We start from the raw sequence: 18,837 nt of genomic DNA, 5'->3' as shown, positions 1-18,837 counted from the left end.
TCATTGCCACTCTGCTGTCACTCACAGGGACCACACGTCACATGCAAGCAAGATCGCAGTTGGGCTAGGAGGAGAAACATGTTTTGTTTTGTTTTTTAAAGTCAGAACAATGCTATTGAAGGTTTATTCAAAATCCCAAAGGATTCCCAACACCAAAAGATACAACTGTCTTACAAAGGTCAGGCCTATAAAAGCAATTTTTAAAAGGAAAAGAGCCCTCATTTCATGACAAAGAAAGTCCCAGCTCATCTGAGTGTTGTGCAAGATCAATGTTTTCGTGTCCCAGAGCCTGACATTCCTCAATAGGTAGGATGCTGATGACTCGGCATCTTGGTAATTGTGCACATACACTCAGAGGTTTCTGAGCAAGGGGAATGGAAATGCTTTTAATAAAAAAAAAGAGAAGAAATCAGTAACAGACGAGTGCCCCAGCAGCATGGCAAACTAGTTCAAGTTGTATAATTCCCCTTGGCATTTCCTAAGAGCAGGGGCCCAGTTGGGGGAGTAAAGAGGAAAATCCTAACTACAGTCAGAGAGGTCTAAGAGGGGACTGATCAAACAGTGATCATAAAACTGACCACAGAATCCCTCAACAGGAGGGAACAGCCAACATATCCCTTGTTCACGGTTGCTATTATATTACACCCTCGAGCTGGCCCTGGAGAGACTGGGTGGTGGGGAGCAGGGTTTTCTGCTCTAGACTCCTAAGTGCTGGGGAGAAGTGTGATAGACCTCATTCCTACAGCCTTTTCATGGTAAGTCTACAAGGGATATCTGTCCTAGATAGTAAGCTAGAGTTATTGAGGTTGGGTGGAGAAGGCCCTGGGGTAAAATTGGGTGTGGAGTTGGAGAGGGGGCAGAAGAGGACTTTACACTGTAACTGGGGCTGGATGGAATCTCCTCTGCACCGATAGATGGGGCCCCATGACTCTATACACAGCTCTGGGACACTTGCCTCACTCATGACACCTGTACCTGGAGCAGAACCCATGATACAGAAGAATACCCCACTTCCCTTTTCAGTCTGGGGATCCAAGGGGAAAGTAGGCTTCAGTGGCTTCCTGCTTCTATCTTTTGGAGCATGAGTGAGGGGCAAGGAGGAACAGCCCTCTTTGGTCATGGTCACTGTGCCATGGGCCATCTGTGTTCCCCAAACTGGATGGGGAGCTTAATTACATAGACCTAGAATAGTACAAACTAGGAATATTAAAATTCATCATTCTGGGGTAATATTCAACATCAGACAACCAAATGCCAAAAGCTCTCTGTCAGAGCTATAATGTGAACTCTGCAAATCAGCCCGAGTTAGGAGCCCAGATGAACTCGCTCACATTACATGGAGCTTTAATGGTTCCCAAATGTTTACTACACAAAAGCCAAACCAAAGGAATATTTCCACTTACCACATTTCACAAAGTAAAAGGATTATTTTTAGAGACTCCCTATATATTCTGGGAGGAAACTGTCCCCATCGATCTCAAAGCGCATTTCAGATGGTCAGTTGAACACTGAAAAAGACTCCTTGCTTCTGACCTCTCTCCTGCCTCTGTGCTTTTGTGGATTTGGAAGGATTGTCATGGGGAACTCAAAATCATCTCCCCTGAGGAAAGAAAAAATGGATGACTCTGGGGAGAGGGAATGGTAGCTGCAATGGAGCCGTGTACTCTCAGTGGGTTGATCAGAAGTTTACTTTTTAAATGAAAGCACCTGCAAAGCTGGCTAACTACATCACGCACTGCCAGCAATGCACAAAACCACTCCGCTCTCCTTATTTCAAACCTAAAGTTCAAATAGAAAGAAACTGCTATGGACAACGGTGGCAATATTTGGCACAGGGACTGGTAGCCTCCATCCACTGTGAGCACCATAATTCATTAGCACAACTGCTTTCAAAATGCTAATAAGTCACAGCCCTCTAGGGGGCACAAAATGCCCATGTTCAGAGGGGCAGCCAGGTGCAGACAATAGGAGAGCGGGACCTAGAAGACTTGGATTCCATACATCACCGGGTGCTCATCAAGACAAGTGCATTCCTTGATCCCCATCACCTATTTCCCTCTTTCCTTCACCCCTTCCCCTCTGTTAACCATCAGCTGAACTGTTCTCTATAGTTAAGAGTTTGTTTCTTGATTTGTCTCTTTTCCCTTTGCTCATTTGTTGTTTCTTAAATGCCACATGTCACCGTATCGTACACCTGAAACTAATATAGCACTGTACATTAACTACACTGGGATTTAAAATAAGAAAGAATTTTGCAATACATACCCGTATATATCACATACATCTTAAATTTACACAATGTTGTATGTCAATTATGTCTCAATAAAACTGGAAACTTTTTTCTTTTTTTGAGTATAGCTGACACACGGTTATACTGGTTTCAGGTGAACAATTCAGTTTATATCTGATGACAAGTTTATATCTGATGCTGTGTTCACAAGGGTAGCCACCATCTGTCTCATTACATCGCTATCACACTATCACTGACTGCATGTGAGTATGCTCTGCCTTTGATTCCTGTGACTTATTCTTTCCAATTGGAAACTTTGGTTAAGAATAAAAAACAATTGGAAAATTTTGAAAAAAATAAATGTAAAATTAAAAAATAGAGAGAGATTTGGATTCCAGTTCTCACCCTTCCACCTCGTCACCACACCTGTGATACTGATCGATGGCTTTAAGTTTTCGGAGCCTGTTTCCTTATCTATTGTTTTCCAACAATAATTCCTTCGCATCTCCTAAGGTGGTTGTGGGGATCAAATAAAATGATAGAGTTCTTTTTAAACTTAAAGGCCCTATTGACTTCCACGATTTCTCATCTCCTCTGTGTAAGATGGGGGTAAGACATAATATATGTAAATAACTGTATCTGGATCATAAATCAAGTATGGGGCCAGGCAAAAGGGGACTGGATGAAAGGAGGTGAGGAGGAAAGAATCAAAGGAGAAGCAAGGCACCCATGACTTTTCTTTCCTCTTCCTGCACAGTCATTGCTCCACTCTGCAGAGGTAAACCGAAGGTTGGAAGAAGCTGGCCATGCTGTGTGGCCTACCAGTTTCCTTTGGGTTGAACAGCCAGTCATGGAAAATGCGGGGGGTGGTTAAAAGAGCTCTCAGGGGCAGATGGCGCCAACCAGGGTTGCATTAGAAGTAGCAACAGCTCCTGAGAGGGTGTGTGTCACATAGCAGGAACGTGAACCTTCCTTTAACCGGAAAGTTAAAATGAACTGGCTTGTCTGGTTAACTGAGGGTTATTTAAAAGGAGACTACAACCTTGCTTTGATCCTATTTGGTTGAAAAATGTGCATCTTCCGTTTCGGCTGAAACTTCCTAACACACTCTTCATTTGCTGAAACTCCCTGAGTGTGAAGGATCTTGAAGGTCCATGATGTGGTCATTTCTAATTGTGCCGGCAGGCTGAAGCAGACCAGTTAGCTGGTGAAGGCACCAGCCTGGCATCCCACATCGACTGAGCTGGCCTATGGTCATCATGAAGGCATGAGCTCTCACAAAGTGAGAAAAATTTTATTTCTTGGTGGAAGATCACCATTAAGTGAGAGAGGAAACCTTGGTGAAATCTGAGAAGGTGACTGACTTGTCTTGTACAGATAAACATGGGAACCAGATGATTTTTGATGGGAAAAATGTGATTTGGGAGAAAGCAGGAGTCAACACAAATATTTCTGAAATTGCAAACTTGGGGGCTTGGGGTGTCAGGGCATAGCCTTTTTGAAAGTTGAGGGTGTACAGATAGCAAAACATAACTGGATTCTTGATGACTGAGGTTATGGTAAGGCCTCAGAATCATACTGTAGCATTGGGATAAGGGAGACAGATGTGGAGGATACAGGGAACTGGACTGTGTTTTCACATTCTAACTTTTAACAAGTAAATTCTTGGTTTCGTCATTACTTACTCCATGAGCCTAAGAGAGCAACCTCTAGAGATGAAAACAATACAAACACTTAATTGCTTATTTAGATGTATTACATTCTACTCAGTCCTTGAGTTACTATATAGTTCTGTGAGGAGCTGCTTGACCCAGTTAAAAAGAAACCCAGCATCTTTTATTTAATTAACAACAGAGGTTAAACCTAACGAAAAGTTGTTTTGAAATTTTACACATATTCTTTGTATGAGTAAGGCCAGAGAGAATATGGTCACTACTGGGTAACATTATGAGGAGGAGGAGGAGGAGGAGGATGGGTTAGCTAAAGGCAGAGACCACATAGAACAAAAGGTGGAGGAAAAACAGATAGTAATAAAGAACAGTATTCCATTGTCTCTGTTTCTCTCCTGCTGCACTCCTCATCTTCCATTTTGCAGTCAGACAAATGACAAGAAAGCTCACACCATCTCTCAGCCCATCATTTCTCCCTGTACACACACAAAGACATCCCGGGGAGCTGAACCCAAGTGATTGAACCAGCAATCCCTGGGCTGTATGTGCAAATGAGTGTTACCTGTGTGGCGTGCTATGCCTTAGTCATGGCTGTGCCTGCTGGGAGAGACTAGTTCTCTCACAGGATGGTGACAGAGACCAAAGGCCTCCTGCGAACCCTACAGGATCTACGGACACCCGAAACACCCATGCATGTTTACCTGGGGAGCCCGCCAGAGAGTCCCCTCTGCTGAAGGCGAAGGTACGAGACACAGAGACAGGCACTAAAGAGTCAAGGGCCAAGGATTTGTGAGATGCAAAAGGGAAGATAAACATAAAAGAAAGACAAAGAGCAAAGTGTGTAAGTCATGCTGTTCTTGAATCTTCACAACATTACATTTCTCCACTTCTGAAAACAGGGAAATTGCATCCTCTCACAAAGTCACTCTCCAGAAGGAGGAACATAAAACAGAGTTTGTTGAAAGTCTTCTCAAAAGATGTGCAGTAATCTTAGAGGGAATGAGACCTGTCAAGAACAGGCAGTGTCCTGGCAGGGACTGTGTGTATGCAGCATTCTCTCTGAGCCAGCAAATGCACTGGGAGTCCAGCACCGCATCAGCACCAGGCTCTCCCAACTGCCAGACCTGTGGGAAGGCTAAAAGCAAAGTGCACGCTCCTACAAGGGGCGGCCTTAAGGAAGCGGAATCCTCCTGCCTCAGGCTCCTAGGAGCTCCTCGGTGGTCACAGCACTGGGGAAGAATGGTGCATTGCTAGGTCGAGGGGTGTTTCTGTCTGGGAATCTGTCTTCCGTGTTCTTACACGATTATTCTGAGAGCCACCTTCCTTGGGGACTAAATGAAATCAGTCTGCAGGTAACAGCACACTGAAACATGCAACTTCTGTAGCCTTATCTGCTGCACCAGATGATTTTACTGAAATTACCCATATACGCAGGGGAGTGGGAGAGCTTTATACCTACCTGATAATCATTTACTCTAACACCAGATGTCGAAGAATATTGGCTCCTAATGTAGTGAGACATACTGGAATAAGAAACTCCATAGTCTCAAGAAGCATCCTAGAGCTTCCTGGGCTGCAAATTAAATGTATACTCCACCAAACAGGTGGGAGACAGTCTATCCCTGCCTACCTCACCCTGTGGGCAGCCGTTCCCTCTACCCTGAGCTCAAGCCTGGTTCCTTCAGAGTTCTAGGCTCACTGTGGTCCTCCTGGGTTCTTGGCAATCAGACCCAAGATAGAGGAGACAGTGCTGGCTGTGTTCCCTTTGCCCTACACAGGAAAAGCAGGGGGACTTACTCATAACCTCAAGTTCAATTCTGAGGCATAGGTCCCAGGACGAGTGCTCTGGCAAATCTGTCATCCCATTTATCTCCTTCAAAGGCTAACAAAGCTACAGGCTGGCTTTGAGGACAGGGGTAGTTTGCTAGACCAAGACCCTATAAGAATTTACTGCCTTAAGCTCTCCTTTGATTTCAGGTTGACGTTCTTGGCCAGTGAAAGATGCCAGGTGGCTGGATCCCTGGGCTGAGGACGCATCTGGGACAACTGTGAGGTGTGGAGGCCCTGGCAGGTATTTCACACTGGGGAGGGCTGGGGGGGGGGGGTGGACAACAGAAAATATTTCCATACCCATACTGCTAATTCGATTTCTTTTTCCTTCTGAAGATTTATAAAGATGCTCAGAAGTGAGGCGAGGGAAAGAGTTTAATGCTACTTTTTAGTTAACCAGTTTTGAAGGAGAGGTCAGTGTTGCAAGTTTACTCCTGTCTCACTTATAAAATGGAAGGATTTTGATAGAAAGAACTAGAGACAGGAAGAAAGGGAGGGAGGAAACCAGATAACATCTTTCTACTACTTCTAATATATACATGTGTATATATATACACACACACATATATTTTTTAAGAAAAGCCATTCAAATTAGGTGAGCTGGGAAGTCTCATGTAGCTCTTTGTTTCCACCTCCTTTGGTCTTCTGAAAGAGCCAGAACAAGGCCAACAGAGGTAAGTAACATTTAGAATCCTAGGAATTACTCCACTTTGAGCAATCCCTAATATGATGGATGGAAATCTTTAAAGAACCAAGATTTACCTGGTCCTCTAGCCCATGCCTCACCCATCCAGGGTTCTTGTTCTAAGATGATGAGCTTCCTTCATCAAACTTGAGATTTGTTGGCTTATATAAGTATATAATCTTACATTTTACAGATCTTCAGCTCATGGTGGGCTATGTCTTAGGTATGGGCAGGTACTTCAACTTCATTTCAGCCTCCTGCTGGGCTAGGTTGTGAATTACACTGTAAAGTGTTCCAATCTTTCCACACAGAAGTTGCATTCTGGAACATGTTGGGTCTCAAATGTGTATTTCATTGTGCTATGTGAACTAGTCTGGACACTGGAATGTATCTGGGTGTCATCAACTCACTGGGTAATTTGGAGCAATTCTTCAGTATCTCTGTGTTAAAATGGTATCTACCTTTCATATCCCAGGGATTGTGATATCAAACTTTGGAACCCTCTGATAAATACTGATATAGTGCACTTTGTAAAGTATCTTTTATAATAAGAGAAAACACCCCATTTGGCATTAAAATAGCCACCTTTGTAAACACCAACAGCTGAAAGCAATGCAAAATTCAGACCAGTGAATTAATAGGCAATCTAGAGAAATAATTCTTTCTGGATCACACTTACATTCCAATAAATGCCATGCCTTCTAAACGCAAGGGCAATAACTACACACATGAAACAGCAAGAAGGTAGAGCACAGAAGGGGCAGAACAGACCAGCCATCAGCCCTGGGCCAGCCCCCAACCATTCACATGCACAGCCAGCTGGCAGCCAGCTCTTTACCAGCTAAGATGTGGTGACAAGGAAAGAGATGTAGATAAGCAACATATTGCACCAGCCTGGGACTTACATCCTAAGATCTTGCAGTCACTTCCTACTGACCCCACAGACACAGCAATGACTTACTAGGGTTTTCAAATAAAGGCCAGTGGGTGAATTATATCACAGCAGAGAAGGAAAGGCTGAACCTCCACCAGAGCACGCCAAACACCTGCCTTCATTCCCCAGCATGTGACAACACATGGTGTCCTGCCCCGCCTCCTCCCCCCCCTTACTTTGCTCCCCGTCACTCATCACTTGCCCATGAGCAGAGAAGCAGCAGAAAACATTGCAAACGCAGAAACTAAGCACCTGTGGTCTGTGGGTACCTGGCAGGAGGCAGTGTTCTTGGCAGAGCATTACAAAGAGGCTGCCAACATTTGTGTTAGCCCCAGCCCAGGCTCAAAGTGCTCAGTCCAGGTCCCCAGAGTGGGCTGAGGCAGGACTACGATGGGGGCAGATGAGGGAGGGGTTTGAGAGATACATACGAAAGACAGAGGATCCAGCCAGACTTCCAACCTTCCGCACATCGTTATCTAAGGACAGAAGGATGCAGTGTGTTTCAGAGGCAGTTCAGAAAACACGCCTTCTTATGGGAATTCCCCCTCTTCCACCCCACCCCCAGTACCAATTAACCCTGCAAAAACCAGGCAATCAGATGGAAGTGTAAAAAGCAAAAGAAACTTGTCTTTTTGGATGGAAAAATATCCACTATCCACTCCTAACACTTGATAATGTTACAGTCTACTATGTACTTCTACAAACGAACTCTCTTAATAAAAAATGACTCATACCCATTTTACAGAGGGGGAAACTAAAGCCTAGGAAGTTAAATGGCTTGTTCAGGGTCCCTAAGAGGAGTCAGGACTTGAACCCAGATGTTCTTTCCTATAATATTCCATTGCTTCCCCAATAACCTGAGACTTGGGAACAGGAATACCTGAGCAAGCAGTGGTCATGATGGCTGGGACACCATAGTAGGTGAAGGCTCCATTCTCGAAGCGAAGGCCTTCCTTACCAACCTCCACTTCTACTTTACCCTGGAGAGAGAAGGAACTGTGCTAAGGGTGTGTACGAGCACCTCCACTCCTATTACTGACTATGACCCTAAGCACTTTTGTCTGGATAACAAGTGGACTTACGTTCTAATCCCAGGGAGATGTGAAGTCTGTCCAGACTCATTTCAAAAATAGTGCCTCCAACCTCAGTAGCCCTTTGCAGTAAATTAACTGCTTAGTCCATAAAGGAGCATCCAGTCCTGAATAACCAAGCTCTCTTTGCATGCTATGATGGCCCTTTCATGATGAATGGCCAGGCACCAGCTAGCCCTGGGCTCTGTAAACTGTCCCACTGGTTTAGTGGGGTCTGAGTAGACCATCTCTAAGTCTGGTTGAGACAAAATCTGATTCTGTGTGGAGCTTGTTTCTTACCAGTGATAATGACAGCTAATGGGTAGCATGTAGTGTGTGTCTATGGGCCCAGTACAGTGTTATGCACACGCATAGATTCTTGTTCACTCAGTCCCACAACGTTATGAGGCCCATACTGCTTTTATCCCCAGTTTGCGGAAGAATCAATTAGAGTCTCAGAGAGATTAAATGACTTGGTCAAGGTTAGTTAGGAAGTGGCAATACGGGAATCTTAAAGCCAGATCTTTCCAATTTCTGAAGCAATACTCTTGCCACTACATTTTACTCCCTCCAGCTTTTATTTGAAAATGGTTAAGTTTACATTAAGCATAAAATAGATTACATGAGTTTATTATGTTATATCAACAATTTAACAAGACCCTCCTTGATTTCCAGCAGTGAAAATCTCTACTTTTGGAGAAGGGGGGTCATGTTATTGAGGTTATTTGGAAGGATGCGTGTGAAGCCCATCACAGGGTCAGAGCAGACAGGCCGTAGGTGGACTGTAACAAAGGGAGGCCATGTCTAAGTCGATTGAGTTTAATTAAGATTTTAAGGTAATCACTATATTTAGGGTCCATAAGATTCTGTTGAGGAGAGATGGGAAATAGTGACAGCACTAAGGGTGGAGCCAGGCCAGAGAGCCAGCAGTGTCACAAGCTGGAACCACACATGACGTGTATTTACACCAGGCCTATTCAGTCACTCAGGCAGAAGGCGATGGTACCTATGTGAGCACCAGGAAGATGCCACACCTCTTTCATCTGGTCTTCAGTTCCCTTCCTGGTCCTATTAAGGAGGAGAAGATCTGAGAGAGTGCAAAGGCTGACATGTGGCAGAGAGAATGGATGTGTTCCACAATGCCTCCAGGGAGTGGAGCAAGGAGTGGGTGGGAGTCCGATATGGTGAGATTTCAGTGTGACAGAGGGAAGGGCTTTAAACAAGAATCATCTACAGGTTGGGGAGGGGGGGCAATGGACAGTTCCATTTCTGGGGATTTCTAAGCAGACAAGGAGGCATTTGGGATTCTATAGGACAATGGTTTTGGAAGTTCAGCCACAGAACCCCTCTGCTGGAAAAGTACCCACCCCACCCCACCATCGACACTGCTGACTGGTTAGACTAAATGCCATCAAGATCCCACCACTCCCAGGACACCAGCCAATCATACTCGGCCCCTTCTGTGGGTCATGAACAAACGTCCTCCCCAACTGGCCTTGCCCTGAAGTAGCAAGCTCAGTCGTCGAACCTGGCACTGGGGAGTCACGGCCATTCCTCTCCAGCCTGGAGATGCCCTTGTCCTGCCCTGAGAGGGTCTCCAAATTTCCCACTCACCTGGAGAAGCAGCACGAAGTAGTCCACGGGGCGGTTGCGCTGGTAGAGGTAGTGTTCTGGGGCCTTCTTGTTCTTCTCGTCAAACTTTAGCTCCTGGATCACATTGGGATGTTTCAGGAGCCGGAGCAGGATCTTCTCCGAAAGGTACAGAGATTTAAAGGGTTCCACCTCTAGGGGAGATAGGGAAGGAGGAAGAATCGCAGGTGGAGGAATCAGGATGGGCAAAACCAGGGCATGTATCTAGGGCCACCTCCATTCATGTTCCTGGGCACCAAGCTGGCAGGGCTCTTGTGATTCTCTCAGGTGGAAGGGGTGAGGGTGGTTCTTAAACCTGAGTGTGTGCCTCAGGTTTTTGCCATGCCCTCTGGGGAGTGTATCTCCGTGCTGGCACACTGGAGAATCAGGTCACCATTTTGGAAATGTCAGTTTTGCTACTTATTTTTTTCTTGATTTTATTTACAGTTGTACGTGGATTTAAAAAAGAAGGCAGTTTCGCCATTTGCAACAACATGGTTGAACCTGGACGGCATTATGCTAAATGAAATAAGCCAGACACATAAGGACAACTATGTATGATACCACTCACATGATGAATCTAAAATAGTCAAACTCATAGAAGCAGAGAGTAACAGCATGGTTGCCCAGGCCTAGTGGGAGGGTGACTTGGGGGAAGTATTGGTCAAAGGGTGCAAAATTTTTTATGCAGGATGAATAAGTCCTAGAGATCTCCTGCATAGCTTAGTGCCTATAATTAGCAATACTATACTGTATACTTAAAATTGTGCTAAAAGCATAGGATCTGATGCTAACATATAAAAAATAATAATAAATAAAGAGGGTGGGAGGAAACTTTTGGAGGTAGTGGATATGTTTATGGCATAGACTGTGGTAATAGTTTCACAGGTGTATACTTATCTCCAAACTCAAGTTGTTTGTGTTAAATATGAACCACTTTTTATATGTCAATCATACCTCAATAAAGTGGTTTAAGAAGAAAGAGTAATGATAAAAAGAGCACAGATAAGTAAGCCATGTGAACAACAAAGGCTTTAATGCTATGAACAAATGAAATATAGAAAATTCAATCTGGCTTATTTGTAGGACATGTATTTGTTGAGTGAAATGAAATTCCAGGGCGCCTGGGTGGCTCAGTCAGTTAAGTGTCCGACTTCTGCTCAGGTCACCATCTCACAGTTCCTGGGTTTGAGCCCCGTGTGGGGAATCTGGGCTGACAGCTCAGAGCCTGGAGACTGCTTTGGATTCTATGTCTCCCTCTCTCTCTCTCTCTCTCTCTCTCTTTCTCTCTCTGCCCCTCCCCAACCTGTGCGCTCTCTCTCTCTCTCTCTCTCTCTCAAAAATAAAAAAACAAAAAATTTAAAAACAAAGAAATGAAATTCCAAGTTAATAATACAGAGAGTTAATTACTGGATAAGTTATCAAAAATGTGAAGCACTGTTGTACCCCATTTACATATTAACAAATATTATATGGGATGTGATGTGATGTGATGGAAAACAGGCAGACAGTAGTGAAATCTGTATTCAGAACCAGAAAACATGTTGAAAACTACTTTAAAGAAGCTCCAATTTAAACTTTTCTACTTGTTGGCACCTGGAACAGTATTAGCACTCATTATATTCTCAATAAATCTATGTTGGATTAACTGACAACAGAACTTAGTCATGGGTGTGATCATTCTAAGTCAGCACCCTAATTAGGCCTGGATCAGAGACACATTTTAGCTGCTTTACAAGAAGGAGAAATTTGTATTTGGATCCTCTCGCTTTTTTTTTTTTTTCTTTCTAGAGATTTCAAGATTCACAATTGACTTCTGTATTTTAAGAATTTGAAGGTCACAAGCCTATCTGGTCCTAGGAGGTTATGGGACCCCAGGCCTTGTGGCTAGGTGGGACAGGGCCTTTCCCTCTTCAACAGGAAGATCCTTGGGGGCACCCCAGCTTCAACAGGATGGAGCTCGGCTCCTGCCAGGAAGCAGGTGGAGGAAGGGAAAAGAGCAGCAGTGGTTCCTTTAGCTCTTTTCTAGAGTAAAGGAGAGAAAAGCAGAGTTGAGTTGTACTCACTTCCACCCAAGATCAGGCCTGGGGCTGAAAAAGAAAAGTACGTGGCATCCTGTGGCCCTACCTAAGGCACCCCATCCCCTGGGACAGTGGTTCTCAGTCTGTGCTGCACACTGGTTAGGTTAAGAATGATTGGTATGTGGGTTTCACCTTCTAGATTCTGCTTTACTTGCCTGGGGAGGAGACACAGGTGGGCAGAGTCATACCTGTGGCCATGAAGCGGTGCGTGGCCAGCAGAAGCTGTGGGGAGATCTTCACCCTCATCTCCGAGTCGGAAAGCTTAAACAAGGAGAAGTCATGCCGCTTCCTCTCCCGGTGTGGGACCCTCTGCTTTTTCCGATTGTCGGCTGTAGGATCACAGGAGACAGATGGCCACTATCTCAGAATCGCTGGTGATTTTTGGAAGTTTCCCCAGAGTCACATGGGACAAATAGATCCTTTGGGATCACATGAATTTCTGCAAAGTGTCAACTGTAGGTGACATCACAACTTCTTTCCCAGGAAGCAGAAGGATGTTGATTGAAGGTGCGAGACAGATGCTGCCATGTCTCAGTATTATTCACACTTAGGTGGTGTAGAGTGGAAAAGGGGACAGGCTGGCCTGGCACCCCCAAGGCTGGGGCTCTAGTGCCAGCTCCCTTCCTTACAAGCTGTGCAACCTCTCTAAGCATCAGAGTGTGTGTGTTTTAATCAATACAATGAGGTTAATAATCAGCAATAACACTTCTACGCGTGCCATGCAGTTATTATGAGACTCCAATCAGAACCTACCTGTGAAATGATTACAAAATGGCATTCATACATGAGGGACTAGCATTCTCAGCATAAAGGGGATTGGCAGAGCCCGAGGTTTCTGCCTCTGCCCTTCTCTCGTCCCCAGAGCTGGGCTCACCAGGTCTCTTCCTGCTGATTTAAACCACACCCTGAGCACCCAAGGCATGTCACCCAAAGGACATAGGTGGTCACCTCTTCCCACTGACAGTTCTGCTCCAACCCTAGCCTCTCCCCTAGGAGAGACTTGAGAAAAAATCAAGGGAAGAAGAAAGGAGAAGGAATGGGGAGAGCCCTATAACTTACAAAGGGGGTTCTCTAGGCAGGGCTCTCAGACGACCTAGAGGGACCCTAGACAGTCTGTGATATTGATTGAGAATATCTGCTTTTTCCAATTTAATTTTTTCTCCCTTATTTTTTAAAGCTTGTGTTAAAAGATATTTTTTTAGGGGTAGGGAGAATGTTTTCTTTGGTCAGGTGTCTTTTGCTTTCCCTTAGGTTTGGGTAAGATTTTGAACTGTCTCACCTATTTCATAGCGCTAAGGGGGGGCAGAGAAAGGGATTTTGGGTTTTCTCCAAACTTGGCCTGGAGACAAAAAGGGCTGCAGGGAACTTTCAGTGCAGGCTGAGTGGATGCAGTGTAAATTAAAGGGAATGAACCCCAAGGAAAAGAACCAGGGCCCCAGAATCTGGCTCCCTGGTATTGTCCTTCTCCTTTTGGAGCTCACTTCAGCCCCGCTGTTTGGGTTTCCTTTTAGAAGTCAGAAGGTGCCCTCCTATCGTGCTGTTGTCTTGTGGGCCTATCTTGGCCTCTGGGCTGCTGCTTGAATGCTCCTTTTGCTTGGGTAGCAACAGTGGCAAGAAGCAGACCCGGCTGTCCTGTGGGTCAGGGTCAAGTGAGTAGAAACACCGTATTCCCGGTTCCTTGGCCTTCTCACAGCTTTAAGGAATCATGCCAGAAGCTTATTTATAAGGGCAGGAAAACCCTCGCCTTCTCATTTAGATAGAGGATTGCTTAGCAAGAGAGCAGCAAATACATGTATCGGATCAATTTTTTTGTTCTCACTGGTGAACAACCTTCGGATTTATATGACATGCTTGCGTAACTATCCCCTCTCCCTTCTCCATCAGAATGCCACTTAACATTTCATCATTGGAGAATCATTCATCTGATCTTCCTCTTTGTTCCCATTATTTTAACAGTGAGTATTGGGAGCACTAAAGTTGTTAAATGCTGAGGTTGTTAAATGCTGGAGGAAGGAATGTACTCATTTAGACTACTATCATTACTTAGCCACTAACACTTTAGTGTGAATGCCTTCTTCAATATATCTCCTGAGACACTTGGGAATTTTTAATCAAGAGTGGCGGGCAGAGATGAAGGGAGAAGGGAATGGGGGTGGGGGGTGTAGAGGTTAATCCCTATTGGAAGAAGTTGGGCCTGGCCATGGTATCACAATAAAACCAGATACTGTGACACTCTTGCTATGTTTTGTCAAGGCCTGGTCCACCTTTTAACTTTGATCTCTTCTAAGTCTAAAGGGAAGGTAATCTTTCTGCACCACTTACTGCCTTACAGCATGAAAGCTTTTTCTACTGGGAGCTAGTTTCTGTATGGCTGCTTCTAGCCAATAAGGGCAAGGGTCTGGATGGAATGGGCTATCCAAGGCAAGGAAAAGGGACCGCTGTCCCATGAAGTGAAATTTGGAGGAGGAAATACTTCCTGGCCTAGGGATTCCCACAGATTTAGATAACACTCCCATCCCACAGACACAGCAAGCCTTTGTAGTGTTTGCAACCAAAGCTTTGACAAGGCTCAGTAACCAAAAGCAGTGTCACTGTCTACATAGAGTCCATATTGTTCCTGAGGGCTCAGGGGGTGGGAGGGTGAGGAGAAAGGAGATAGGGTGGGTGTTGGGGATGGGAAGGGAGAATGAGAAACCAGGCTGTAGGGCTGAAAAAGCATGAGGGAGAAGAGCAGTATCAAAGAAGGGGTATTTAAGGTTTTGGCTTAGGTTGTGTGTGGGCAATCTCATGGCAGTCTCCACGCATGCTGACGCTGCGGTGTGAGCCGACTGTGGGAACAGTTCCAGGGAGTGCTAGGTTCTGCGTCTAGGCGGATGAAGAGACAAAACAAAACAACACCGGGGACAAAAACAAGGGCAGAGTGGCCACCTGAGGCACACTTGGTTTCCTCTAGTTCTTTTTCCATCCAAAGGCCAGGAGGTCCCCTTCTTAATCTTGGCTCGGTTCCTGAAGGTTCTCTCCTGATAAACATCTAGCTAGCATGTTCTCAGTGACTCAGGGTGATTCAAGCCAGGGTATCTTGCCATGCCAGCACCTGGCATTTGGGGGATGACACACAGTAATGATAGGCTTGTCCTGACACCCTCTCACAGCCTATATCAAACTAAGCCAGCTCTGACAGTCTCAGAAGAAATAGGATGACCTTAGACAACAGCCAAGGCCATGCACTTACTGTAGAGGTCAGTTTCATCCAGGATCTCCGACTTAATGATCTCCTCTATGATGTCCTCCAGAGTGACAATGCCCATCACCTCATAGAAGGGGTCCCCTTCTCCCTCATTATTCACCCTCTGGACAATGGCCAGGTGAGATTTTCCTAGAGAACAAATGAAGTCCCAGTTAAGCTCTGGTACATTTTTAGAAATCTTTCCTGATGAGAAATTACACAAAGTTGCTCTGTGACCAATCTTGGGACTGAACTCATCTTAGGACCTCCTTGAAATATGAAGTTTGTATACAAGCTCTTATAAATGCAAACCTTTTACTTTTGGATCTGTTTCTTTTTTAGGAAAGTTACCTAATATACATAAAGGCAGTTACTTTTTTTTTCTTTGAACTTTCACAGATTAGTAAGTGTATCTAAATTGAAGGAGGATGAATAATCTAATTGAAAGAATGAAAATTTGGAATCAAAAGAATTAGGTTTGAAGCCCTTCTCCTCCTCCAAACTTCCCCTATCCCTTCTCCCTAACTATTCTGGTTACTGTATGTGCAACTGACCCTAGGCAAATCATTTAACCTCTGCTGAGTCTCAATTTTCTCATCTAGAATTAGGGAATAATACCAGTACGGTGATTTTTAAAAAAATGTTTATTTATTTTTGACACAGAGAAAAAGCACAAGCAGGGGAGGGGCAGAGAGAGAGAGAGGGAGACAGAAGATCCGAAGCAGGCTCCATACTGTCAGTGCAGAACCCAATGTGAGGCTCAATCTCACATGTGAGATCATGACCATAGCTGGAGTCAGACGCTTAACCAACTGGGCCACCCAGGCGCCCTACCAGTATGGTGATTTTAAAACATGATCCCAAATTCTTTGATACATCTCTTAACGAAAGGTGTGGTCTCTGTCTCCTTCCCTTGAATCTGGGTGGGCCTGTGACTGAGTCAACCAACAGAGGACAGGCACATGTCTGCAATGTGACCTCTGAGGCTAGGTCATAAAAGGCACATGGCTTCTGCTGCAGAAATGCTCTAAGAAGGCTGAGGCCACCATGGTGGAGAGGGCACATGTGGACGCTTAGGTGACTGTTCGAGCTGAGCCTGGTCTTGCAGCCATCCCACCAAAAGTGCCAGATAGGTGAGCGAAGCTGTGTCTAGTGGATCTGCCATCCCAGCTGATCCAGCCCCAGCTGCTGGGTTTCCCCACTCCCACCCCCACCCCTGCCAGCCATTTGAGAGTCTTCTCCAGCTGCAGGTATAGACACTGTGACGCCGAAGTGAGCAAGTCCTGCTGTATCTTGTCCAAATTCCCAACTCAGAGAACCTGTGAGCTTAATAAAATGGTTGTTTTACGTTTCTAAGTTTCAGGGTGGTTTGTTAGCAGTCATGGCAGCTAGGATAACCAGTAGCCATAAGGTGATCACGGAGCTCGGGTGACTTAGTGGGTGTGTGAAAGTGCTCTGTGAACTATAATGTGTCACAGGCAGTTAATTTTTATTGCCCAACAATGAATAATAAGAGTCAACACGTATGGAGCTCTAATTATGTGTCAGGCACTATTTGGAGCACTTTGTGTGTACTGATTCATCTGATCCTCCTAACAATCCCTGAGACAAGTACTATCACTATCTCCATTTTATAGATGAAAGAACTGAGGCACAGATTGGTTAAGTGACATGCCTAAAGTTACACAGCCTATAGGTGGCAGAGCTGGACTGCAAACCCAGGTAACTGGATTTAGTCCTAACCTAAGGACTGAGTCTTACCTAACAGTCCTGCAATACTGCCTCACCTTGGTTTGTTTTTATCTGCTGATAAACACATTTCCTGGTCCTGTTTTTAAAATGCAAATCTGGGTGGTTCTTTTCCTTGGCTAAGAGACATTTAAGGAGAAAATCTAGGGTACTGACTTAGAAGATATTCTTGCCAAAAAAAAAAAAAAAAAAAAAAAAGGAAGTTCATGCTTTATCAGTGTTATCCTTTATAAGCTTGGCCAATGCTAAAAATATCAGATAAGAGGAGTAGTCAGTTCGCTGGAGGCATAATTAACCATTGAAATCTAAACACATGAACTTCTGTTTCAGATACCTCAAATCACAAGATAGCTACCTTTTGGGCTTTTTAATTATGAGATGGGTTTTGTATCGCTCAAGAATGGTCTTTAATTTCTTCTCCACCTTCAACCTATCCTTCAACTATCCCCAAACTGGTCTGATCATGCCACTACCCTGCTCAAAAACCCTCCAAATCTCCTTAATATGCACAGAATCAAATCCAGACTCATTGGTTTGGTATTATCAAGACAGCAAAATGCCCTGCTACATTCCCTACTCATTCTATACTCCAGGTGCACCATGTTAACTTCACTCTCTCAACCCTGTCTATGTGTATTTTCAAAGTCTTCGTGCACATGGTCTCCACTGGCCCTTCAAGATCCAGCTCAGGGGCCAGCTCCTCAAGAAAGTCCTCAAGAAAGATCTGCCCCATTCTGAATCTGAACGCATCTCTCCTGGCCTGTTTTTGAAGCCCTTGATAACTGTTAGAGCATTTGTCAGTTTGCTGCTTCGCATAACTAGCAATGTATGTGTTCTCTACTGGACCATGTTTCTTCCTCAGGCCATAAGATCCTTCAGGATGTACACCAAGACAGGGTACCTTCCATATAACAGGCAGGCAAATAAATGCTTGATGAATGGAACTGAGACTGAATGAAAATCCATAGTTGATACAATAGATGATATTAAAACCAGACACTAAAACCTTTATTTTCTAAATAAAATACAATGTATTTAAGTTAAAATTTAAACTCTACACCAGTGGTTCTAAAATTATCCTTCTTTGAAACAACTGCAACTGCATTTTATAGCTTAAATTAGCTTATGTTAATTGTTAGAATGTGATCAATTTAAAGGAGTTTTTTCCTCAACACCTTGTTCTTAAACTTATGGCACCTGTTCTCACTTTTATGCTAACACGTGCTAACAGATGACAGAACAAATGGCTAGTATAATGAAGAACTCGGAAAAGTGATTTCTTAAAACTATTTTCTGTAAAACTGTATAATTTTTATACTGTGGAGCTCAGAATATATATAATGCAGCCATACAGCCATACTTCTGGCCGCTAAGAGATTAGTTCATATAATGGGATTAAATACTAACATTTTATGATGTTTCACAAAGAGTACCGTAACTTCCATCTGAAAATCAGCCACTGGTCTACACTTTATGAGGCTGATTTGAGGACACACCATGTGATTGCCAGGGAATACAGATTTTAAGTCCTAATTACGTAATATTCAAGACAATACTCTTATGTACTTGATTAGAAATACTTTGTAATTCACAATTGGCCTTTCTGATTCCCTCAAATACCTATAGAGATCTACACACAAATGAAGGAAGTCATTCTTTCTTGGGAAGAGACTGAAAAGGAATCAGAAATCACATAGCCTTGTTCACATAACCTCTATTCAAGAGACCAGCTA

At 44.3% G+C, this 18,837-nt stretch overlaps 1 protein-coding gene across 3 annotated transcripts in view; it reads right to left on the bottom strand.

Annotated features, from left to right (window-relative positions):
* CNNM1 (cyclin and CBS domain divalent metal cation transport mediator 1) overlaps positions 1-18,837 on the bottom strand; it is a 60,073-nt gene that overhangs the window by 19,347 nt on the left and 21,889 nt on the right. The window contains exons 2-7 of one of the 3 annotated variants that reach the window (XM_043597219.1): positions 15,362-15,505; positions 12,318-12,458; positions 10,034-10,203; positions 8,230-8,329; positions 7,778-7,825; positions 4,602-4,664 (exon numbers count right to left, since the gene is read on the bottom strand). In XM_043597219.1, the coding sequence (XP_043453154.1) occupies positions 4,602-4,664; positions 7,778-7,825; positions 8,230-8,329; positions 10,034-10,203; positions 12,318-12,458; positions 15,362-15,505 (666 nt within the window). The remainder of the gene's footprint in view (positions 1-4,601; positions 4,665-7,777; positions 7,826-8,229; positions 8,330-10,033; positions 10,204-12,317; positions 12,459-15,361; positions 15,506-18,837) is intronic. The other 2 variants (XM_043597220.1, XM_043597221.1) reach the window with 2 other exon arrangements.

The sequence above is a fragment of the Prionailurus bengalensis genome, chromosome D2 (genome assembly GCF_016509475.1).
Source record: "Prionailurus bengalensis isolate Pbe53 chromosome D2, Fcat_Pben_1.1_paternal_pri, whole genome shotgun sequence".
NCBI lineage: Eukaryota > Metazoa > Chordata > Mammalia > Carnivora > Felidae > Prionailurus > Prionailurus bengalensis.
The sequence above is the reverse complement of the archived record's forward strand: the minus strand, read 5'-3'. Positions and strand labels throughout refer to the sequence as shown.